A 26,053-nucleotide genomic window follows, 5' to 3' on the forward strand; every position below is an offset into this window, starting at 1 on the left:
CTATAGTTAAAAAATTTCATCTACAAAACCTTAGTTTTGGTGAGCATTTTACTACTGTCCCTTCTCTCACTTCCTCCTTTTATCGCATATCAAGAATTAGCTCTCAGCTTCACCCCAGATCTCTCAAATTTAATTCTCATTTGTTGTGTGAGGCACTATGGTCTCAGGATATATAATGCTGATTTGTCCTGACTAGTGGTTTTCAAACATGAACGTGCTTCTTATGGGGCAGTTCTTTATTAAAACAAAGTAGCTGATCTGAGGAAGGACAGACCTAACCTGCAGATTCTACAGAAAGGAGAGCACATCAGCCTAAAGCTTTCTGTAGCCAAGATCCCCTCTACAGCAGCTGCTCACCTGCAGGAGTCTTTTCTGTTTCTGTGATACAGATCCTCAGCATCATTATTCTGATGGGATATCAGCCAGAATTCAAGTAGGTAGCTTCTCCTTCAACCTAGTCTCCGATATTGAGCAAAATTTCTTTAAATTTTCAGTGTATTTCATATAATTCAAGAACTTCATCTTACTGATTTTGTTGGATAACTGATTAATGCTCATTATTAATCCACTGTATTTTGTGTAAATTTAGTGGACAAAAACCTTTGTCCACTGTTGGTTTTTTAGAGAGACTGAGTTACTGAGGTCAATTTCTTCAAAATTTAACCTTGGAATTTAATTTAAATAAGTCCATGTATGTAGCTGATTTAAAAGATCTTTTTTGTCCAAAAGCCAGACTATCTTAGTCCTGGCAGACAACCATATTATGCAACTATAACATACTTAGGGTCCTTTCTTTTTAGTTGAAAAGTCACAGCTTGTACAAATCTTCTAATTATATGTCAAACTGTCTTACATGGTTTGTAACTATGGAGGGATTTTTGAGTAACTTAGGATCTGGAAGGGCATAGACCAAGCAGATTTCTGCAAGTACTCTTGGAAGGTTTCTTGTATTTATGGGAAAGCAGCTATTTCAAAGATGGACCTTTGCAAAACTTTGTTTTATTATGAAGCTATTGCACAATCTTCTGATTCTGAAAGCATCAGTCTTGCAATATGCCAGTCCAGACCCTAAGCACCAGGGAGCACATCATCTCGAAGGAAGCTGTAAGAAAGGAGATGGAGGAAGGAGCTGTGTTAGAAAGGAGAGGAAACACTTTTTCTGGCAAGTTGGACACTTTTGTGCTTGTAATGAAGCTTGTAATTGAATGCTTCTCTTCTCAACACTAGATTTGGGACTTTGAATACAAGCTATTTTGACTTCAAAATAACCAGATAAAGTGCTAATAGAAATGAGCAAACTTGATCTACTGATTTGGCATGTGTACATGGAAAGTCACATCATCTTTGATACTGAATTTGTCAAATTTCCACAAGAAAACTGATGTGAAGCAAGCTTGTAGCTTTCCTACTAAAAATCAGATGCTTAATTTGACATTTTTTTTAATAAATTCTTAATTTTCTTTTTTTATACCTTTATTCCTCATCCATGATTATACAGAATTATGCTGTTGGACATTGCAAGCCTTAATTTATACTTCCTGATGAGAGATGAAGTATTAGATGTGTGCTGCAATTAAGCTTGTGTACAGTAGATGCCAGTAGAGGTCTGCTGAGTGAAAATAGAACTATGAGCAGCATTTCCATAGCAACAACTTCCTCTTGGAAGTCCTATTTATAGAAGTGCTGCAGTCTCAGCCTTAGTACTGCTCTCAAAGGGGCTCTCTACTAAGGGTTAACCATTTTAGAAAGAATTGTACACATAAAGGCACACTAGGACTGCATGGGTTTACTTTCTTGTGTTTCATTAAATGGTGAAGGTATTGGTTGTGTTTCTTTGTATACATTTTGAAAAACCTTTGTTTCCAAATGGAAAGCCATTAACCTGCAAGATATTAGCAAATAGTGCTCTTCCTTCCATGTGTTTAAAAAGAAATACCAGCTAGTGGCACAGTGCTGGACATAGAGTGAAAATAAAGAAGCCTTTTTCAAGAAGCCTTTTTCTGTTTCTCTACCCATAATTCTTTCCAAAATATGCATGCCTGACAAGGCTCAAGATGGATTGTGTTTAATTGCATAATTTCTGATGAAAATGTTTTTTAGTTATGAAATGGATATCTGTATATTTAGTTTTACATCCTTTACTCTCAAGCTTTGTATGACAACTAGAAAAATACCATACATTTCCTGAGGCTTATAGCAGAGAACATTCTAGGTTCTTTAGGATATATTATTAATAAATTTTAGAGTTATTACATGCATATAAGTTACTGTATTTCCTAATTAAAAATTATTTTCTTAAATGTGTTTGCTGTATCTTTTAATTTAGAAATATTTTATTGGTCAATAAGAGACCTGCTAAATTCAGCAAGATCCTTAAGCTCTTAAGATTGGAGGAATGTTCAAAAGCACTTACTATCAAATAATTGCTCACTCCTTTTTAAATAAATAATAAATACTAATGCTAGACTTTCGTTGTTGAAATTATTGATGCGTAAAGGAAAATATGTGCTTTATCAAGCTATCAATTTTTTACACTTTTTATAATTTTTATTTTAAAAATAATTTTAATTATTTAAAAGAGGAGAGAAAAGTAGCTTTTTGTTTAGCCTTTAGAAAAGTAGAAGACGTATAAACAGGCAGATTGAGCCTCAGCTTTTATGGTAACCAGGAAAATACAAGGTTTGGAATTAAAATCCAAGTTTTACTTATCTGTAGGTGATCTGAAAATTATTTTGCATCATGGATCCATTTTTCAGTGTCCTGTCAAGGAATACAGTTTTTAGGACAGTTAATTGGCCTAAAAACTCCTATATGTTTTGATTGCAAGATGTTCATGGTTAACCTTTAATTAAATACTAGAGAAGACACACACAGTTTTGACTTAGTGTGAGGGAATTTCAGCTCCGTGTATGAGACTTAATAAAGTCTAGGAGTAAAGTAAGTACATTTCAGAGATATACATATATAAATATGTGCTATATTTCAGAATGTTTTTCTAATTTGCACTACTTTAAAATTCAGGAATTTCATGGTAACTTTGCTTGGGAAACATCTTAAATATTTTATAATTATAATGTGTGTATTTTTCTGTATTCAAATAAAGCAGGACTGTACAAATCATGCTGTTATCCATCTGGGCTCTTCAAGGAGAGTATTCTCTCTCAACCCTTAATTTTTAAGTCCTGACGAGTAGGGTAGAATTGCTTCTTAGAAATAAATTAACTAATAAAACACAAGCCTTTTTTTAGTATCTGGATGCTCATGGGTCTGGCCAGCTTTTGCTCTTTTGGGAGAGTATGTGAGCTTAGCCACAAGCACTGCACAACCTTATGTGTGAACTGACTCAGGTTCTTCATCCAGTTCAGAGAACAAGTAAAATGACCTCCAATCCATTTACACGTCTCTATAAGCATTTAATTGTATTTAAAGGTTTATAAACTCTTTTAAGGAGAAGCAGTGCTGGCTAAGAGGTGGAAATCCTAAAACAGAGCCACAGAATTTTTCATTTGATAAGGCATCATTCGTTGCTGATTAATGACCTTTTGGGTTGTAAAATCATTTGGATCTCGTGGATTGAGTATTTCATATATAACATATAAAATAATTGGTGTGGAAAAATTAATGTTGCATTGATTTGGAAGATTAATATGTCAATAAGATGAAAGATCAGCTAAAACAAAATACGAGAGTCCACTTTTAAAAATCATGGACTTCATTTAAAGACATTGAAGTCTGCATGGGATGTGAGATTTACTGAAAGTATGTATTGATATTTTGTATTATAGTTAGGCAATGCCATTCAATTCAAAAAAATTTCAGGATTAGGAAAGTGTATTATTATCTAATATAAACATGGGCAGTACTTTCTATATATTTTTGCACATGGGGAACTTCTGTGGCAGAGTTTGCTAGCACTAATTTGTAAAATTCTGGCAAATCCTAGTTTATTCTTAGTGTATCTTCTAGCAATCCCTTTTTGATAACCTGTTCACAGTTCACATCTGTGATCCCAGAGGATGGATATTTCTCCTTCCTATTTTTGGCATCTAGTTCAGGTGTCCAGATTAGTCACTTGGTTGCATTCAGAGCTCTGAATTTTGGTGGGCAGGGTTGCTGCATCTCTCAGTTAACTCGAGGGTTGTTAGACTCTAACTTAGATGAATTTTGTAAATTAGCCTCTTTTATGGTTACCAAAGAGATTAGTTGAATATTTATGTGAAAGATAAGACCCTGGGTAGTGTAAAGACTCAGAACTGTGGGAGAGATGAACCCACCATCATACCAGGTTTACTGTGGAAAAAAAAGCCAAGTTCAGAGAAAATATTAGATTCTTGTAAGGAGTCTATTTATGCCCAGAGACTTGTAGTGAGCTAGAGGAGAGCACAACTGTATAGTTCCAGGGGGGCTTTTCCTGCCCCATGAAGTTCATCAGTGTCCTGGTTTGGGCAGGGAAATAATAAGCATCTTCCTCTTGTGTGTTTCTTGTGCTGCTGTAGGAAAGGTGGCATAGCATTACTGGATCATGAGTTTGGCTACACATGGTGCAGGACATACATAGGCCCTTCTGCCTGTTTATGACCCCTGAGAAGGCAAACTGATCCCCATGGTCTTTGCCAGCTCTTTTTTCTGGCAGCAGAAGCTTGAACTGATGGGATGACATGGAAGTCAGCACTGGTCTTGTGCCAAAGCAAGTGAAAGACTGGATGTCCTAAGGTGGAAAGGGACCTGTAGTGGCATCCAGGAGGAGCAGCCTGGTAACAAAAAGGACAACAGGTGATCATAGAATCATAGAATCATAGAATCATGGAATGGCTTAGGTTGGTAGGAACCTTAGACATCATCTCCTCCAGCCTCCCTGCCATGGGACACATCACCCAAATCATCCAGATTTACCAGTGTTTGAAATGTGTTTTGACTGCTGCTTTCAAATTCTGAACAGGTGCTGGAGGAAGAAATTATGTTCCTGGGATGTATCTGTAGCTTGAAAGCAAGGGACATTTCTGTGCTTTGTCTAGAGTCTAGAAATTTAAAGTGTGTTGACTGTGGCTGATTACAAGAAGTATGGAAGTGCCTGGCAGAAGCAATGTAGCCAGTTCTGTAAGGTCTGTCCCTCAACATTTTTATTGTTTTCTTATTATCATAGGTAGTTTGTCATCATGGTTTGCTTTTTGTTGTGGGTTTTTTGTTTGTTTGTTTCCCCAGGGTTTTTTGTTGTGTTGATGTTGGTTGGTTGTGGGTTTGTTTTGTTTTCCTGAAGCACAGAGCTGTTATAAAACAGTTACCTGATGTCCAATGATGGGTATCTACTGACATTTGAAACCATTCAGAGAGAAGTATGGTGCTGAAAAATGAGAGGTATGAGCTGTAAGACAGGAGACAGACTGTGGAAAAGTTATTTTAGTCTTTCTTAAGAATAGCCTAAATTTGGAAGAAGCCACAGCTTACATGTGTGGAGGATATATTAGGAAACCTGCCTAATGTATGTTTCCATTTTCAAAAAGATTATTATTTAGTATTACCTGTTGTAAGCACACAAAATCAAATAACTTTCAAATTAATATAATTCAATGTTAAATACTGGTTTCAATTTATTCTCTATTTTTTGTATTTTTAATAAAGATGCTTTCTAGGCTTACACTACAGCTGAAAATACTAAAACTTCTTATGAAGGAAGAAACTTTCTTACAGAATTTCAGGAGACCTGCATTGCAAAGCTTTTACATAAGCACTGTTGGGAGCTGGTGATCATGACTTTGTGAGTCTCCTTCCAGCTTCTTTTGGGGCTGAAAGAGTGAGCATGCTGCTAGATAAAGATCTGCCACCTCTGGCTGTTCTGGAAGATTATTCCTCAAAATGTTACATGCATTTAATTAATTCTTGGAGTAAGCAGAGCCCACTTTGGATAAGTATAATGCATGTTTGCATGTACACTAGAATTCAACCTTTTTAGTCTGATTTTTCTCAAAGGAGGAAAATAAGACTTCCCCCAATAATAAAATAATAGTTGATTCAGTAGTTTTTGCAAGTAATCTCTTATCTTAGGAAGTTCTTGAATTGAAATAATGAGATTACTGATTAAATTACAGCTAGTTATGTTTGCTATGATGTTGGTTGTACTCCATCTTAATTACATGGGAAGAATTGCAGAACAGTCGCTTTTCTTTTTTCATGCACGGTTGTGGTAAATTAAAAAAAAAAAAGATGAAGATCTGTCTTCTGATCTCTACTTCCAAGCAATTCATAGTATTTTAACATAAAATGTATAATTTAAATTTTAATTCTAAAAAGCTGTGAAAGTACATGCTAGAGCATTTCTTGTATATTTAAAAAAGAAAAAAAAAACGGGCAGAAAACCCAAACCACTAGACTTCAATTGACATGAAAAGAGATTTTTAGCAGTAGAAACCAGTACATTATAGAGCTTTCCTTAACAGGAAGTAGAAGAGAGCAGTGGTTACTGAGCACTGCAGACAGGAAGCTTGACACATGCTTAGCTCTTAGCAGCACTGGGCTGTCCAGCTCCCTTTGGGTATTTTCTCTCCTGTTGTAGAAGTCGCCAGCGTGTATTTATTTATAGATGGCGGCTCAGAAGGAGGTACCTTGTCACCAGAGCACAGGGGCAGCCACAGCCCTGCAGAGGCTGGAGGGCTTTGCTAATCGTCTTTTCCATAGGCAATCAAAGAGTGGTGCCCATGAACAGAGAGCGGCTCTGGAAAATGAGAGCCAGCAATGCTCTGAGCTTGCTGTCCTATGGGACAAATCAAGTAAGTAGGGTTTTTTTTTTTTCTTTGTTTCATTAGATATTTGCTCTTTGGTTTACTGAGTAAGTGAAGAACTTGTGTTTTTGTAATCAAATTTGAACACTGATCTGTGGTGCTTTCCAGGGGCAATTTTGCAGTTTATTACCGAAAGGTATTGGTTTGAAGAAGAGCACATTGGATCAGGCAGGGGGAGGCGAGGGGCCGGTTCATGGACCGTTGACTGGCTGGAAAATTTATCCCTCGTTCCTTCTTTTGTTTTAAAGCACAGCCGACTTATTTTGGCAAACCCCCTCCCCAATTCTTCTTCTAAATTACTTCCTTTATTTTTATAGAAATCTAATTAAATCAGCCAGTTCAGCAGAAATAGAAAACTCATTAAAGATTGTGATGTTTAAACTTTGGAACGGGCAGACATTGCTGCACAGATTAAACTTCTGATTATGCAACTTCTTATCATTCATCATTTTATTTAAAGGGATATGTACACCAGAACATTATACAGCAATAAAAAGTATACAACTATGTATTACTTTAGTGTGAGAATGCTATCGTTAGCTTTAATGTCCTAATTAATAAACAGTTTACAGTGTTACTTGTGTGAATACTTGTAGGAATAAAACTTCATTAATGCATTTTGGCCAGTAAAAGATTTAGATTTCAGAAAGTATCACAACTGAAGTAAATTGACATTTGATTTCTTTCTTTTTTTTTTTTTTTCTTTAAGCCATACATTATTTCATAAAGCAATTATTGTCTCTGTGGTGAAATACTCATTTTAAAAACTTACAATATGGTAATTAATGATAATTTTGTTCCACATTTCAGATTCATTGATGAATTTGAGATAGCACGATTATTTCAGTTGAAAATAGGCCTTGTTGGAAATGCTTAGCATCACACTGTTACCATGAAGAAAATCAGTGTTTATCGCCCTGCTTGCAATTTAAAATATTATGAGTAGGAAGTGAATCTGTTCTCAGAGGATAAGCAGTAAACGTGGAAGCAAAAAGGTGCTAATGCATTGACCTAAAATAGATTAAATCTAGGTCTCCCAGATAAGATGGGGAAGGATTGACTAGTTTTCTGAGGAAGATAAATGATGAAAATGCATAAATTCTGAGCTTCCGCTTCTCAAAAATGTTTTCAGCTTGGTTAAAATAGAAACTTCCTTGTGTTTCTGGAGGTCTCTTTTTTAATGTAAATAGCTATTTGCAAAAATAACGCTAAAGCATTTTTGTTTATATAGCACGAATTAAAAAGTGGTATTGACCTACTGACACTTACAAATTGTGACCTGTTTGTGTACAAGTCTACTATTTTTTCCTCTCTATTTAAGGCAGGCTTCCTCATATGACAGGATTGATGAGGAAATGGACTGTCGTGTCTCTCGATGATAAACATGGTGAAAATGGCTGTTCCTCAAATGCTATTTTAAGCCATAATGAAGCAGGGTGGTTGCGTGCAGTTTTTCTGAGGCAAAGCTACTGAGCTGGTAGCTGAATGGTGGTTGATTATGTACCTTTGGTTTCAAAGTAAAATCCTGAATCTGTATCCTGAACCTTTACTCTAAATTTGCAGATCGTTTTTAAAAAATAGTAAGTAAAAATACTACAGGTACACAGAGACTCAGTCTACGTTTCAGAATTCTCATTTCACTAGCACTATAGCTGAAGGAGTGATAGAGAAGATGAGGAGGGACAGTGGAGGGGCTATTTCAGTCTACTACTGGCTCCCAAATAGTATCTTTAGAAAAATACATAATCTGTGAAAATTCTTTGTAAGAAATGAAAATAAAAGTTTTCTTGTTTCTTTACCTTAGGGTTCAGTGTCATAGCATTGCATAGAGTCACTGAATTCAGGTCAGACACTAATTTAAAAGTGAGTTTAATGAATAAGCACTAGTTTAAAAACATACTGGTGCTTGCCTTGTAAAGATATTTAAATATTCTCAACTAGTATCACTGCAACTTACAAAATGTTGGTGTAAGATTTTAGGTGAGGCTACATAGCAGAGAGCATGAACTACTCTTGAAGTTCAAGGGAAAAACACTCTTTAATTCCTGAAAAGAAGTTTGGAATATGGTATCTCAGAATTTTTGTTTTTTCAGGTACAATCCATTTGAAAAGAAAATTAATACATTTATACCTTCTGTTGTAATACAATAGTGTAACAAGTCTGTTTCTTTTTATGGCCTTTTACAAGCAGTTACTGCTGAAGCTATGGGTTTAGGGGAAGGAGCTGCTGCTTGTAGGGTGGAGTTTTTGTCTTGTCAGTCATTCAGTGCAGTGGGTTTCAGTAGTTTGCTATGGGGTCTATGGCCTTAGGCATTTTTTAGTGGTCGATTTTGAAACTTACCATATTGGCTTTGCTATTTTAATAGATAAAACACACAGTTTCTAATGTGCCTTGGATTCTTGGTTAATGCATGAAACAAATCAATGTGTTTTGTAAATTCCTCAGAATCCAGTAGGGCAGAGGTGGCTCAGGGCACTGTGGGCCTTGGAATCTCTTAAAAAGCTGACAGAGCATGTGTGTGATTGTACAGCCTGAACTGGTAACCAGGTCAGTTGTGCTGCACAGCCAAAGGATGGAAGGGATGGGATGGTAGTCAGCAGACAATGTGTTTCATTCTTAGTTTTAGAGGTCTTGACTGTGACCATCTGCAACTATATGGAATCTACATTTTGATTTTTGTTTTGCTCTTTGTGTGTGTTGCTCTTTGAAAGATTGAAATGGGGAAGGAAAGGAAAAAGAGGCTGCTTGGTTTTGAGTGTAGAGACAGTAAGATTTCTGTGAATCTTTTATTCTTGAGCTGATACGAGTATTTTCCAAAATCGTGCATAATAAGAGAAGACATTTAACAACTTGGATAAGTGAAATATTCAGGGGAGTTGCCACTAGTGTATCTTTCTGTCATCTTCATAGCCTCTAAAATGCAAATGGATGGGTGATGAATAGTCAAAGGAATATTATTCAATCTCTGATTCAAATTAATAGCAGTACACTTTCAAATACAGTGGAATGACTTTGAGACTTGGCTGAATAATTATTATGTGTGTGTGTAGAGAAAAATCCATGTAAAAAAATGAAATAATGTACAGAGTACATTGTGTGAATTGATTAAAGCTTTAGAATAACTACTAGTTGGGTGCGAGTCAACAGATAATTCTGGTCTAAGGTTGCCATGGAAACAACCAGTGCTTGATATAATTGAGAACATCTTAAAACCTCCTGGTGTTTGCATGTTTTCTCCCCCTGCCATTTTGAGTTGCTTTAGACATGAATAGGTAGCATTGGTCAGAACAGAAGTAGTTAATGAGCAAAACCAAATACCCGTGTCCTGAATATTGATTTTGGTTTACTCCTGGTATCTTGAGCTTCATAGTTCTTTGCATCACAAAGGAGCTCGTAAGGAGGAACAGCTCTCTGGATACAGTGTGCTCTCTCGTTCCGGTGATAGTGTGTAAGTGTTTTTAGAGATTGAATCACTGATTTGATAGAGATTAACATACTTCATCGACTGTTGGATTAGTATTAGGAGCAATATGTTTCTGAAAACTAGCTTGTCAGCATGAATGGTAAGTCTTTTTGATTACCTTTGACACTGGTTTTTTTGTTCCATCTTCACAGTCAGGAAAATTCTCCCACATTTCGCTTCTTGTCTACATAGCTGCATCGACTACTGATCTCTTTGTTTTTGTAATTGACTCACTGTGGGTTTCTCTTAAAAATTACTATTCTTAAGGGGTTGTGGGTTTTACTATGTATTTTGCTTTGCATACCTGGTATTTAGTGTTTTATTTTATGCAATTTTATTTTAAATCTCTCTGTTCGGAAGAACTGCTACAAATCATTACTAAGGCACAGAATCTGATTTGGAAATTTTTATAGTTGAATGCACTACGTGTTGTTTCACTTGATTCTCTGTGCCACTCATACTAAATTATTTTGTGAATTGATACAAATCAGAGAAGACTTCTGATGTTACTATAGTTATCACCTAAAAATTCTAAACTGGCTTTTGTTGTTTTCAATCTGAACCAGCTTATTCCGCTGTCTTTCTTTTTCTTCTAAATGATGGGATAGCAGAATAGTTGAGGTCGTTCATGGAAACAGGGGAGAGGAGTCTTGTTTGAAATAAGATACTGTAACAGATCTGGTAAACTTAACAGCCAGGTATTTGCTTTCAAACCACCGTGACTACTACCTCGAATGTAATGGAATTATGAAATACTTAGAATATTATTGAAAGCTGTATCTAAATATATAAATTCTGTTCTGTTCATTTATTCTCTTAGAAATTGATATCCTTTGGTAATTGCTTGCAAAAAGCCCAAATATCTTAGTTTTGGAAATTATGCTTTTTTGTTTCAAGCAGATAGTCTGGAGCTTTGGAAAATTACTTGAGACTATTAGAGATTGCTTGAAAAGGAAAAGATATACTCGTGGATGTGGGGTTTGTGTCAATGTGGTTTTTTTAAAAAAAATTTTTTTGCTTTATCCCACAAATTTAACATTTTTACTAAGGTTTCACTTTGTACATGGCATGAAATAAAGAGTGGGAGAAGTCATCCCACCGCCTTATCTAATATCAGTTTATATATATACTTCCAGCAACGTGTTGAGGTCATCTTCTCTGGAATGAAAAGTGTGGCTGTCATGTCCCTGGTGTACAAAACAAAATACACAAATTGTCAGAACTGGTACGGTTGCACAGCAGGGTCTCAGAACTTTGTACACACATTATGGAGATTTGTGTTACAGTGTCATGGCTTTTCAAACCTAGAGGTGGGCTGCCCGTGCCAGAGGTGGCCCAGCCTCCCTTCTGTGCTCCTCACGCCTGCTGCAGGGACCTCCAACCCCTGCTCAGCCTCTGGAAAGCAAGAGTGAAACTCGCTGAGCTTCCTCAGCCTCCCTGTGCTGCTGGAGAGATCCCTCCTGAGGTCAGAGTCTATTTAACCCGTTACCAGACCGGATTTTACCATCACACAGTCAGGTTGTGGCTTCCACAGGAATTACGGTTTTTGGAAATCAGCTTTACGAATTTTGAGTTTTGCTGCCTTGGATGTTGGTTTGGTTCTATATTCTGTTATAATTGAGTCATTTTAAGGGAATAAATTTCTTAAAAGCTCGGTGGAAAAGAGGTCACAGGTGTTTTGGTTGTCGTTTGCTTTTTGGGGGTGGTGGTTGTTTTGTTTTCCCTGGGGCTTTGTTCCACAATTTGCATCTGAAGATTTCATATATCTTGACATCCAGGCTCCTGGTTCCATTAAAAATAGAAATAAATATCTGTAACTAATATCAAATGTCAGTTCCCAGTCAAAAGGATCTATAAATGAGAAGTCTAATTTTGACAAGTGAAAGGTGACGGTCTCCTGCTCCATCAAGTGAGGATTAGATTAAGTCTTTGCTGTAAACATTTCCCCATTTAAACCACTTCTGCTTTTTGGTGCACCTTTGTGGTTGTCTTCACTGCAGCAGTGTTACATTACACCCTGTCAGTGGATAAAATCAGATGCTCTTCTTGAGAAAGATTGCCAAGATGCAAGTGAAACCTTGATGAAAAAGTGATATATTTTTTGCAGCTACAAGTGCAATTGGCTTATCATTCAAACCTTTTCTCCCCCCAGAAGAATTCCTGTTATATGAATTTTTTTTTATACTTTTTTTTTTTTTTTTTCCTGGAAAGATTTCAAAGAAGGAAAAACTGGTTTTTAATTCCTTTGGTCTACAGTTTTTACTTTAAACAACAGAACATTCTTGAACAGATAAAACAGGAAGGCCAAGTAACTTCAATAGCCCCAACACAGTGAAAGGTGCTTCTGTTGTAGATCTGTTTTGCTAGGAACAAGCTTAGTACTTCCAACTATCTCAAAGTAGGTTATGGGGCTAGGACTTTCCAATACTGCAAATAGAGGTAATTGCTAATACAGAAATTTATACTTGTTAAGGTAGTAGTTACCAAATACATGTAGAGGAAGATGGAGCAATATGAGGAAAAGGGTCTGAACAATGCTAATAGACTTTCCTGAATTATTGTTCAGCTTTGTGTGCAACTGTAGAGCAGAAGTGTTTCAGGAGTGAGGGTGAAGGCAGGTAGTGTAAATATCTTGGTTATGTTCTTTTGGGAACATCTCTTAGGGGCAAAGGTCAACAAGTAGGAGCTGATTATTCTCATTGCTGAAAAAACTAGAAAATAGAAGCATGCCAGGAAATTTCCAGGTGCCAAACAGAACTATACATCTTCCTATGTGCATCTCTTGGCACTAATGGTCTCTTCCTTTCTGAAATTCTGCAATGTTACCTATTACCTACACTCTGACAGCAGACTAGGATAATGTCTTAAGGGTTGACCTGGGTTCATGTTTTGTTCTGATCCTTGTATAAAAGGTTTGAAGAAAAGAAAAGGCAACACAAGAGTTACTGTGTTGGTATAGTTCCTAAAATGCATCTATACCGTGAACAGTCCCTCAGGGTGCTTTGTTTCAAATATAAGCAAAAAAAATATTTTAATTAGATTGGGGTTTCTTCCAAAGCAAAGCAGATTTGGTATGTTGTAACCTTGCTTCTCTTGAACTGTGACTTACTTGAGGCCCTGTTGTTATTTACGTAAATTTTGTTACCAGAAAGGTTTTGTTCTTCCTTGGTTTTTAGTTTACAAACATATGGCTTATGTAATGAGTTGCTGCTGGTACTGCTGCTGCAGGCCAAAGTTTACAACAAGAGTTTCCCACCTTTCGCTGTTGAGGTTCTTACAGGCCGTTTAGTAACTTGAATAATATTTTTGGTAATATCTTTTGTCATTCTGGTTGCTGACAAATTCCCCAATCCATTAAAAACTCATGCAGTTCAGGGGGTTTTATTTAAATTTTTTTATAGTGTTTGCAACTCAATTCTGTGCAAATTTTATGTGTGCCTTTTATCCAAATAAGCACTGGCTTGAACCAGCTGGTCTCTAGAGTCCCATTCTTGATCAGACTATATAGTAAAAACTCTTACCTACTTCTTGCCTGCCATGATCCAACAAAAACTTGTTGTTCACTCTGTGTTGAATTGTGAAATGTGTTTATTTACATAAGACTTCCTTATTCAGGAAGTCAGTCTCTGCTATTTAGGGTTATAAATGAAATTCTCCAGCTTAGCTGGTTACTGCAGGCAACCCCCTTCCTGTAAATATTGAAAGTGTGTTCTCTGGGAGATATGTCAGTATAGCAATGTGTCAGAATCTCTCATCTTGCAAAAAGATGAAGAGCTGTTTTTCTGATTTATCCCGTCAGATATGAAGATGTCTTAATTATTCCAGCACATGTATATGAAAATCTGGGTAGTTTTGTTAATGTGAGACATGGGACGAAGTAGCTTTGCAGAAAGTAGACGTAGACTTGAGTGCAGTTAGGCCGATATTGGCATATCTACTATTATTTTGATGCCTTGTGTGAAACACTTGAAAAAAGAAAGAGCAAATCAAGAGTTGCTCTTTTCAGGTAACTTGTAAAATGCATCCATACATTGAACAGCCTCTGCAGTTGTTTTGTTTGCAGTATAGAGAAAAAAATAGTTAAGTTAAACTTGGGTTACTTTTGAAGAGAAAGGTATTTGTGCAAGAGTATATCTAATATTATGAGAAGCATTGCCTACTTGCAGGGAATTATCAGCAAATATGCATATCAGAACTCCTTGCAGATTTGTGCTTACTGTTTCTAATAATCAATCATGAAACATTCTCTCAGTGATAGCTGTCCAGTAATACCTTGTCCTCTTTGGTCCCTGAACTTTAACAGACAGGGAAGGTGGGGCAGTAATGTGGAAAGTACCCAGGGTTGAACAGTGCAGAGAAGGGGAGAGCTTAGCCAGAGCAAATCTGCAGCAGGTGCCATAAACATTTTGCTTGGAACATGCTTTTGACTGTAAGAGGAAAACGTGATGATTTTTTTATACTTGTATTTAACTATTAGTGTTTGATAACCATGCTTACGCAAGAATGTGGTACATTTGCAAGGTATTTTACAGTCATGTCCTACAAGTTTTGTTGTTGGAACTGATTCTTAAAATGTTTTTTTTTTTGTTTTGTTTTCCTTTTTACATGGTAACCATGGAAGCATGCACTGCAGAAACAGAAGGGTTTAAATTTTCAGCAATTTTAGCACAAACCAGCATTCCTTTGGAAAAGGAGCAGTTCTATTGCCCCATGTATTTGCCCATTTCTGCGCCACATATTTGACCATTTCTACCCCACCTGTCCTCTCCCTCACCCCGGGAGGACATTCATGTGATCAAAAGAACTGGGAGCTGGTTTGGATTAAAATGAGCTTCCCTTGTCCTGCCCTGCCTTGTGCCCATTACTTTTGAATCTGGCCTAATTCCCTGACCTGGCTTGGCAGTCAGCCACAAAGATGCCTTTGCTCTTTCAAGGAAGGTTGTGACAGAGAGGCAGTGACTGTGCAAGGACAGGACTGTTTTGTTTTGATTATTTACCTATTTATTTAGTTAGTTATACCAGCCCAAGCTGAACACTGAACTGCATCCTAACAAACAAAACTGCTATTTCTTTGACTTTTAAGCCACAAAGCCTGTGGATTGTTGCAGGAGAGGAGGCAGATTTGTGACTGTGTTGTCTCTGGCAGTCTGGAATAATTCCCTTCAATGAACACTCCAAGGGCAGAAAGGAAGTATTGGAGCAACTCCTTTCCTTAGGCCAAAACTGTTTTAACATATTCCCAAACTAACTGGATGTCAGTTCTCACTGGTAATTTTAGAGAACTGGAACAAATCAACTCTAATCAATCAGCACAAGCTTACTAATAATGCATTCATTACAAAGAAAAGCCTGGGCATGGAAGAGAAGTGCCACCCTAAAGACCTGAGGGGATGGAACAGTGCTCTCCCATCAGTACCTGCAAGAGACTTTGTGTTGTGTCCCATGCGTGGATGTTCATATGATGCTGTTCTGCTTGACTGCACTGAGGAGGACTTGCATGTTCAGTGGTTTAGGATTGGAATAATAAATCCCAGTTTGGTTCATAGTTTCTGATTTTTTTTGTTTCAGATTTTTGGCATAGTGGAAGAGAGGTTTTTGCTGTAGCTGGAAAATGTAGCATTTACCTATGTGTGTCTTGAGGAGTAACTTTTTAGAATGAATGTTAATTTGTAAATTTTTACTAACAGTGAATCTGGATTCTCTTTTAGATTAAGAAACCAGAGGGTTTCTGTAATCCTATATTTGTAGTGGAAGTTATTGAATTGGAGCATACGCATCTACAGCTCTACTGAGCAGAGCTAGTATGAGATTTTACTGTGTTTGTGACCAAATAAATTTACTGATTTACATTATATGTTTGGAATTTTTAAAACAGAATTTCAGAGATTGATATTTTAAGAAGCTTGGTTTGCTTCTGCCTCCCCAGAGTGGAGAGTGGTCTCACTTAGGTTGTACTTCTGGCATTAGCAAGGCTCACTGCTCTTTATAGGGCTTTGCTTTTTTAAGATTGACAAAATACTGTCTAGCTCAAGACTTCAAAATTGTGGACAGGATTAAAATTTGCCTTTGTTCTGAATTTTGGGTTTTGGTGGATGGGAACAATTTGGATTTTACAATTGCTGCACATTCCAAGTTAATTCTTGAATGTTACCCCCCAAAAATAAGATTCTAGTGCTTTCTACTAGCCTCTAGGCACTGCAGCTGTAATTGCTCTTATTTTACTGTTTATTCCATTCCTCTTCCTTTTTCTCCATGTTTTTTCCATGGCCTTCTCTCCTCCGTTTCTTAAAAGTATTCCACAGAACTGTTCACAGTGTGTGGTTAGTTTAATTATTATCACTTCAATTTTAGTTGCAAACTTGTATACAGTTAATAGTTTTGATGTGATCCTTCATTTACAAAGAACTTTTAGGTTTTGTATTTCAGCAAATGAGCTCTGTAAGAACTGCTCCGTGTGTTTTGAGGCTTTCTTTAACTGAAGGTTCTTATTGCAGCTGGGATACATTAATTTGCTCTGTATCACCAGTTTTTAACATAATGTTTAAACAAATATAAGACCAAAACTTTGCTCTCAAAGTAAAAAAAAAAAAAAAAAAAAGGGTGTGGGGAGAATAAGTGAGATACTGACTTGATGCTGTGTTTATTAATTTAGCCCTTGTGATTTTTGCATCTCTTAGAGGAGAAACAAGAGAAAGTTCTCGCTGGACAGTTTTTCACAGCAGAGCCACCATAATGTTCAGATAAGGTTGACTTGCCCTGCACTAGGCTTCTATCATATGGGACTTTTTTTCCCTACCACTTTGATATTGTGAGAAACAAAGCATTTTGTTCTTGTTGATAGTCCATTTAAATTATAGGTTTTAGTTTGTGTTTTGAAGAGTTTCCCAGCAATTGAAATTGTAATTGTTTCTCACCAGACTTCCTTTGAGTGTATTAACACTTAGTTGTGTTTATTTTCAAAGACTTGCCAGAGTAGAAAAATCTGGCTGTTAGCCTTGCAGTGCTTTTCCTGCTCTTCAAAAGAGAAATCTGAAGATATTTAAGACAACAGATTAATGGTGTAAGAGTGGGACTAAGGACTTGAGTCATACACTTCTCACTTCTTCTGAAATGTGGTACCATAACCACAGGATTCACTGAGGCATCTAAATACATCTCAATAATGTTTAAGGCTACAAATATTGCTTTTATAAAAATGAAATATACACATATATTTACCATAATCTCTTAATACATACTTATTTTTCCATTAAATGAAATGTGGAGATTTAATTAAATAGCCCATTTAATTCTAGACTTGAAGTGATTATATTACAGTGTTGGAACAGAAATTGAATTGTATTTTAATAAAGGGCATTTTAAATACCAAGCAGAGATTGGCATTTAGCACAGCAGATGGGGGTTTGTAGTGGTGCCCAATGTTTAGTCTTAATCAGTTTAATTCTTGCTTTCTTGCCATGAATCCTATCCAAATACTTTTTTTTTTACTTTTTTTTTTTTTTTTTTTTTTTTTCCCCAAAAAGAGAAAAATTCTGGTTTGCTGTCTCTTGTGGGAGATGTGCTTGAGAATAACAAATACACTGCACGTGGGAGGTGGGAGAATGGCAAAGTAATTCATGGTAACTCTTCAGGACTGCTCCTTCCTCAGATTGGAGCCTTTCCCTCTGCTGTCACTGGGCTCCCACAACTGAGGTCCTAAACCTTTCAATTTTTTTTCAGGACCTTACCTCTGATACACTTGTTTTTAAACTATGTTATTAGGCCAGAGTACTTTATAAAATACTCATATACCATTTGTTAACAATTTTTTAATAACTTTGCTAACTTTCCATGCAAAAGCTAATTAAGAAACAAAACGAAAATACTGTGTGTTGTGTTAGGTACTGTTAGATAACAAATCTGCTGTTTGGGGGTGGGTTTTTGGTCTTGTATGTGGTAGGGTTTTTTCACTTGTTTGGGTTTTTTTGTTTTGTTTTAATGCCTTCTTGTATGCCAAGGACCTCTTGATTTTGATTTTCCCTTCTGTTAAAAATATCTTCACCAGACTTCCCTGTTTATCACCATGTTGCCTTGGTTCTGAGTACAGATCTCAGCAGGCCCAGTCTCATGCCATTTGTGAGACCCAAGGGGACAGCCTATATTTTCTCCAGCTCTGTGTGCACCTGTAGCATTTCTTCTGACCAGAGTTTGACCTAAAGCCACCAGAAACTGTAAAAGTTGTCTAGCCTATTTTTTTACCACCTTTTTCTGAATCTCTGGATTTCCTACTATATGCTTTGGGTGTTTGCATCACATAAATCTTGCTTCTCCTGCCAATGATTGCTCTTGCTGCTCATGAAGATCTAGGTTTATGCTGTGTGTTTGTGCTTACCTAATATCCTGACTATTTGTGCATCTTCCCTGGGTCCAGCTGGTGTCCTTCCTGATGCTTCCAGCTGTTTTGACCACTGCTCTGGCCCTCGTTGTGCCTGTGCTGTTCTTGTGCTTTGCCCTCCCCTTCCTCTCCTGAGCAGCAGCTTTCTGTTTCAGCCTCCTTTGCTTCTACTGTACCAGTGCAACCAGCAAATTGGGTCAGTTTGCTGGCCTTGGCATGCACTCCTTGCATCCTCATCTTCACTTTATTCAGCCATACACGAGTGAGCCTTGCTCTTCAGTGCTTATGGGAACCTGTATATCGACAGCTCTTCCCTGGCTTTTGTGGTTTTTTGATGTCCTTACAAAAATAAATCATACTTGTATGGTGATGATACAGGATTCTTGTATGCATCCCAGAGTGCTCACAGCACCTTCAGCTGTGCAGTTCAGACTTTTCAAGGGGTTTTGTTGCTGTTGTTGGGTAATAGGACTGAAATTTACTTGTGAAATTTTTTTGGAGGCTGTTTGCCATTTCTGTGCTTTCTACCACATGCCATGCAATTCACACATGCTGTCTTTTGGAACAGAGTGATAAGCAGTGGGAAGATCACCCGATTACAGGTTTTATTGTAATCCAGCATGATGCAATGAGGATAGATAAACATACTTTTGTTAGCATCAGTTCCTTGGATGTGTGTGTCTTGTAATAGGTTAATTATTAAATGTGTCAACTTGATCTCCTGAAGTTTTGTAAGCTGTGCTTATTTCTGTGATGCATCATCTTTTTTCATACTGAATTTAGCTGCCTTTGGGTTTTGTTGTTTTTTTTCCCCTCATTTCTTTGCTCAAACATTCTGTGATTTAGCATGAGTCATTCTGTCTGTGTGGGAAAGGGCTGGTTTATTACAGGGTCCGTTCTTGAGTGGGGAGGGAAAAGGGTGGAATGTATTTGTGTTTTCTATGTGTTTGTTGTGGAAATGCATAAAACTTTTTTTTTTCTTCTCTTTCTTTCCTCTCTTCATCATCTCATCTGTGTGGGTGAATGTTCCTGCAAACCCTTGGGGAACCTATAGAGACTTTTGGTATGCTCATTCCTTCATTAGTGCCCAAAGTCAGATACTAGGAACAATTTAAAGACTAGAAAGCAAATGAGTTGCATTGTAACAATGTAAAGTGGCTAAAAATGTGCACTTGAGGAAAACTAAGTTATTATCTAACAAACCCATTTGTTTGCATCATCACAATAACACCAAAATCCACTACCATCCAGTTGGTGTAAATTTTGATTCTGCACTTGAAAAGTAGAAATTAACTGAAGCAAGAGCTAATGATTTCCTATTGAGCTGTAATTTGCAAAAGTACCTATCCTATTCCAAATTTTAAGTCCTGTTTTCAGAAGTGACTGAAGGGTATGTGTTTAAGTTGCCAAAATTCTGTTGAAAGGCACCTGCTCTATGGTGGTGTGGGGTAGGAGCCCACGTGGCCTCTGACAATGAGACCCAGGCACAAGTTGACACTTTCTCATTAGGAAGTAAACAGAATTCTAATAAAGCACACCACAGAATATGAAATAATTTTAAATATATATAGCTATTTTAGAGATAAATGAGAGCCATTAGGTAGCTTTGTTTTGAAAATGTATGTTCAGTGTTGCTTTCCAACTAGAGAGTGAGTAAAATAGAATAAAGCAGAAGTTCTGTTGAAGGAGAGGTTGTGGCTTTTTTTTTAATTTTTAGTATTACTTATTCCAGTAGTAGAATGGAGACAAAGATGACTACATGTAAATGTCACTGTATATTTTTATAAGTACTGAATATTTATATTTCCATGTAAAAAGTGGAAACTTAAAATATTTATATGAACAATGGGTTATTTAAGACATATGTACTGTAAAAACATGAAAAAAAAGAGACTAATTATTTGATGTTTTTGTTGTGTTATACATTGTTAAAGTTAACATTCATTTCTAAGCTACAGCAACTTAAGTTTGAAGGCTCAGCTTTTTTATAACCTTAATGACAGTCTTGGTTTTTTTCTTGTCAATAAGAGGTCATGTTCATGAGACTTTGTCATAAATTGATGGTTTAAAAATTTTGTCAGTAGTCATCACTTTATCAGGTCATCTCTGTTCTCCTAATGGAAGAAGGATCATCAGGAATTAATTTGGACATAGTTATCCTTTTTTATGTTGAGAAGTTATTCCATGCCACAGTAAATCCTGTCCTTTTCTCAAATTAGAATGATTAAAAGTCATTACACGAGTAACCCTCATCATATAAAAACAATGGAAATATTTTCCTCACATTGGATAAATATGACAAAAGTTTTACAGATTACTCACTAAGACATTTTTAACTCAGTGAGTTTCAATGCTAATATAAAACAGTTCCCTTGACATAGTTTTCTTACTCTACTTAACCAAAAGTTTAGAGTAATAAATATGTTTCTCATGACTGATACTGTTTGTTTCTCTAAAAATAAAATTACTGAGTTTTACAATTTTTTCTGTAATTTCCATTGTAGTGATGCTACTTCATCATAGCCAGTGACAGGAGGAGCCATAAACACTTCCTTAAGTATTTTGTGATAATTGAGTCAAGTAGCACACTTAAGGAGGTGAAAAAAGGAAAACAAACGAACAAAAAATCATGACAAGCCTTCTTCAGGGCTGCCTTTTTTTTTTTTTACTGCTACTGTAACCATACCAGTAGTAGAATAATAAGAGATTTTTTTTTTAAAGTTCTCTGTGTAAATACTAATATTCTCTGAAAAGTACAAAAAAGTTTTGATTTATCAGATGATAGTTTACAATCCCTTAAAAACCAATTTTTTTATGACCACGAGAAGGTAAAATACAGTTGCTAAAACATGTATTTCCAGATAGTGACCAGAATAATCTTGGCACGTTGCTGAGTATTTTTAGAAATTGCTCATGGCAGAACGTCAGTACAGAAAATCCACTATTATTAACATTGTAGTATGTGAAATGATTCAGAGAACACAAAAACAGTATGATATTTTCTTCTTGATTCTGTGACTCTTTCAGAACCACAACAATGTCTGAAACACCTCTCGTTTATGACTGTATTAAGTAGTTGCATTGATCTGGCTGATAACTGATATAAAAAAATAGAACAGCTGGAAGATAATCTGAACAAAATATGTTGGTGCACATTTTAAACAGTCATCCAGATTTTTTTCTGTTATCCAGTTCCTTCAGTTTCAAAAGAAAATTGATACTTAATATTTATATTCTCTGACTGTGGGCACGCCTAATGTGTGGTGGTGTTGTAGCCCTGTGCTTTGTCTTTGCTTGCAGTAATGCTGTCCATTTGGTACCCGAGCTTGCAAACAGCCTTTAAATGAAGGTGATGGGGGAAAAAGCAATGAGATTTGCATTTTTTTCAACTGGTAGTGCATAATGTCAATCTCATTTAACAAAGATTGATGAAAAGTCTGTCTGTGTGGAATGGCTATTTATGGATGTTAGGTGCCTGTGGTTTTTTTCCCAGCAGAATTAAGAACATCTTACATCACCTTAAAGCCTGCTTGCTTATATAGTATTGTGACTTATTAGAGCTGGTGTAGTTTAAGTAATTTGTGTAGAATTATGTAGTTACTCCAGAAAGCTTAGTGGTCGCTTGGAGATACTGTAGAACTCATAGAGGCGTTGGTGCTTGCTTTCATACATGGTTAAAATAGCATATTACGAGCTGAAATAAGAAGTTAATAATGAAGTTTACGTATTCTGCTAACAAAGCATCTCCATTACATCCATGATGAATTACACTAATTTTCATTATATTTTATTTTTGTGTATTTTAGTGAAAGAGTTCCTAGCCAAAGCCAAAGAAGACTTTTTAAGAAAATGGGAGAGCCCCCCTCAGGTATCAGTCATTTAAGCATTCAGTAATTTTCTCTGTTGTGTCTTTTGTTTGATTGTTTGTTTTAATAATGTTATCAGTGTGTTATCAATCTGTAATGAGCAGTGCAGAAAATAGAAATAAACTTAATGTAATTTTTAAAGGAGTTTGTATTTGAATGTTGGTTTTGTCATTGAAGTTTCTCAGCGAAGACTCTTTTCCAGATTTGAGCTGATGAAGTCCTTATACTGATCAACAGCTTTCTTGTACTGAAAATTATGTTCACCAACTACATGACAAGACTTTAAATCTATTGGCATGTTCTAGTTGGCTTTTTGTAACACTGAGCTTTGGCATATCTGTAATTTACCTTCTTAATAATTTCTCCCATGGTGTTAAGGAGAATTAAGGGTATTAAGTCTATTGCCTGGGGCCTTGGGGCAAGTTAAAGAGCTTGTTAAGAGAGAAATCTTTGGAAAGCTGAACTTAGGCATTGGGCTTTTGAGGAAGGGTCATTGTTTTTAAAGCAGCATTTGAAATCCTACAGTAATGAATATCTGAGAAAATTTACTCTGTTTTATGCTCTCCAGACCACTTCCATGTCTCTAGCTTGGGGTTTAATATTCTTGTTTGTGAAACATGAGGGGGTTACTTATCTGCATTTTAAATTCAGGATCTGTTTAGTGCTAAATGTTTCTTACTAGGCATGTGTCATCTGTAAGGACAAATTACAGAAATGTTGATGTAGTTCAGTTAAGTTTTCTGTTTTAATGAGTGCAGCGTAAAATATCTTACCAAAATTCAACAGGCATGAAATGATAACAACAGTATAGTTGGCCATAGTTGTCTTTGATAAATGTGATTTTACTCAGTATTCTTTCATAAATCAGTTCATACAGTTAAAATTGTCTTTGGGTATTAGATTGTAAATAATGTTGTTATATCTTTGTACCTGTAGAATACTGCCGGCCTAGATGATTTTGAAAGGCAAAAAACCCTTGGAACAGGATCATTTGGGAGAGTTATGATGGTGAAACATAAATCCACAGAACAGTATTATGCTATGAAGATACTGGATAAACAGAAGGTTGGTGTAATTTATAGGGCTTTTTTGTGGTACAAGCATTTGATGTAGATAAAGATCTGCTAATTGTGACTAAACTGTTGAACTTTCTGTGCTTTTGCTTATCACACTTAGACACTGAAGGTACTTTAAACACTTAACTGTCTTTTTTTAGCCAGCAGATTCAGTTGTTTGGATTCTGTAGCTTTCTTACAACACCCAATAAAATTAATGGCAGGGTAAAGAGGCTCTAATTTGTGTCCAAGGCATTAATAAAATGTTCTCAGGTATATTCTTTGAAAACGAAATACTGCTGTAGTTAAAAAAATAAGTTCTGGAGATATGATTTAAGGTTCTGGATCTTGAGTAGTACATCATTTAATTAAAGACTGTTTTAAAGTGCTCAGACAAGAAGAAACTAAAACAAGCTTAACTTTTCATGTCAATCCTGAAATATATTTTTAATTGGAAAAGCTCAGTTTTTTTAAACATCAGCATTCTCCTATAACAATGGTTTCTAAATTTTACTTTTTAAAATATCCAATTTATTTTAAAAGATATTCCAACATAGTACAACTGAAAGACAGCCCAGACCATTTCTACCTGTGTTACCCATCATTAACCTCTGTATGGCTGGCAGAGTCATGAGGGGAGTGTTGCAATAACAAGGGGCATGGTGACTGTCTCACTGCTGCTACAAAGAGAACTATAACTAGAGCCACAAAATTATTTGGGAAAAGTAAAAGATCACATACTTGAACTATTACAGTGAACTTGCAGTAAGAGGTTCACAGCATTAAAGATGTTTCTATCCATCTTACAATAGAAAATATGATTTTGCCTATTATCAGAAGTCTGGACTGTTGCTTTAATGAAATACACAGTTTTTCAACCCAACTTAGCATATATATTCACATATTTGTATAGTCTTGTTAGGTATTATATAATATATTAATGTTATACTAGTAGCTTGTACTAATTGGTAAAAAATAGGAAATGGTTTAGGGAGAATGGATTTCTATTACTTTATATATTGTAGAAAATGTACAAATGCCTGAAACTAAGCAATGTTCAGTCTGACTGGTTTTTTTCATGTACATTTCACTTAAGAGAAAATCTGTTGTGTGTCCCTTTGTTATCCAGTTGTACTCTTGGTTCATCAGGATATGAAAAAAAATTATTGATGTAGCCAATAGTTCAGTGTGTCTGGTTCCTTTTTGTCTGCTTTGATTTAGGAATGCTGTAACATAGGATTGCCTGGCTAGTTTCATAATGTAGTTCTTTCTGGAAATACATTATTTTTAAAATCTGAGACACAAACTATTGGAGAATCTACCATTACCAGGTATCATTTGATCTACAGGAGGCTGTCCTTGGACATGGCCTGAGCCTTAGCTTAAATGTGAGCAAAGCCCTATTATCTGAGGCTCCAGTCTGATATTATGCAGCATCAAAGAGTAACTTCAGCCTGTGGTATTGCTGCTGTCATGCACCAGTATAGCCAGCAGAAGATGGAGGGAGGGTGGTAAAATCTTGGCTAGCAGTTCTGCTGAATGCTTCACAGTATCAGACTAAAATCTTATCTGCTTGTTTTAATGGCCAGGATATTTGCAGTACCATAGCTTTTTAGGGATGAAGGGGATACTTCTCCCAAATGAGGGGATTTGAGTGTAATTTTTATTTGGTCCCTGAAGATCTGTGATTCAAGAGAGATTTAATATGTTTAACTCGTGATTTCTTTTGTATGACATTTACTTTAAAATAGGAGTGTGTTTTTATAGATACTAACTTTTGAATCCAGAAGTCAAATTTAAACTCAGTTTCAGTAAGATTTGGAATATATTGCTTATCTGTTATTTATAGCAGTTACATTTGATTGCTGAACATGTAAAACCAGACTTGTTTTGATCACTCTTGTACATTTTCTTCTTGTTTTCTGTGCAAGAAAAAGAAGTAATTTTACTTTGAAACCATGCCAATCTCAAAATAAGATGTAGATAAATCATGCAATAGGGATTAAGTAAAATGGAAATAATTGAATTGTGCGATGTTGGGATTTAGCCCATTTAACCAAATGTTAATTACTGAGAAAGGCCAGTGATCAGAAATCTGCCACTTTCTGCCTTGTTAGCAGCTTAACATTATAATGGATCCTAAAGAGGTAGGATTTAATGTTTTTAATACTTTTGCTAAGCAGTTTGAGCAGAAAAGCAAAACCCATTGAAAGGTCTGGCAGAGGTATCCATGGTTTAGAAGAATAAAACCTTGAAATTGTGTTCTCCTTGGTCTTCTCCATATTAAATTGTGAGCTGTATAAAACAAGTCCATTTACTTCTGTTCACACATAACAAAATTCATAATTAAATGTGCCTGACACAATTTCCTGCCTTTCTTAGCCAAGGGTACAAAGATCAAATGGATTTTATTGAACCATCATCTTGATGCAGAAGTATCTCCATTACAAGCACAAGTGATTCTTAGGAAAACATAAACAGATGTTTTCCTTGCTGATTCCTATACTCAGCATGAATA

General features: G+C 36.1%; 1 protein-coding gene across 6 annotated transcripts in view; it reads left to right on the forward strand.

Annotated features, from left to right (window-relative positions):
* Positions 1–26,053, forward strand: part of PRKACB (protein kinase cAMP-activated catalytic subunit beta) — a 68,289-nt gene that overhangs the window by 27,065 nt on the left and 15,171 nt on the right. Inside the window, exons 1-4 of one of the 6 annotated variants that reach the window (XM_071750580.1) lie at positions 4,854–5,102; positions 6,673–6,764; positions 22,421–22,482; positions 23,417–23,545. In XM_071750580.1, coding sequence (XP_071606681.1) covers positions 5,062–5,102; positions 6,673–6,764; positions 22,421–22,482; positions 23,417–23,545 — 324 coding nt within the window. In that variant the 5' untranslated portion in view covers positions 4,854–5,061. Of the gene's footprint in view, positions 1–4,853; positions 5,103–5,333; positions 5,356–6,473; positions 6,765–9,931; positions 10,341–19,622; positions 19,678–22,420; positions 22,483–23,416; positions 23,546–26,053 lie in introns of those variants that run through there. The other 5 variants (XM_071750585.1, XM_071750579.1, XM_071750584.1 and 2 more) reach the window with 5 other exon arrangements.

This window comes from Heliangelus exortis, chromosome 8, assembly GCF_036169615.1.
Source record: "Heliangelus exortis chromosome 8, bHelExo1.hap1, whole genome shotgun sequence".
Taxonomy (NCBI): Eukaryota; Metazoa; Chordata; class Aves; order Apodiformes; family Trochilidae; genus Heliangelus; species Heliangelus exortis.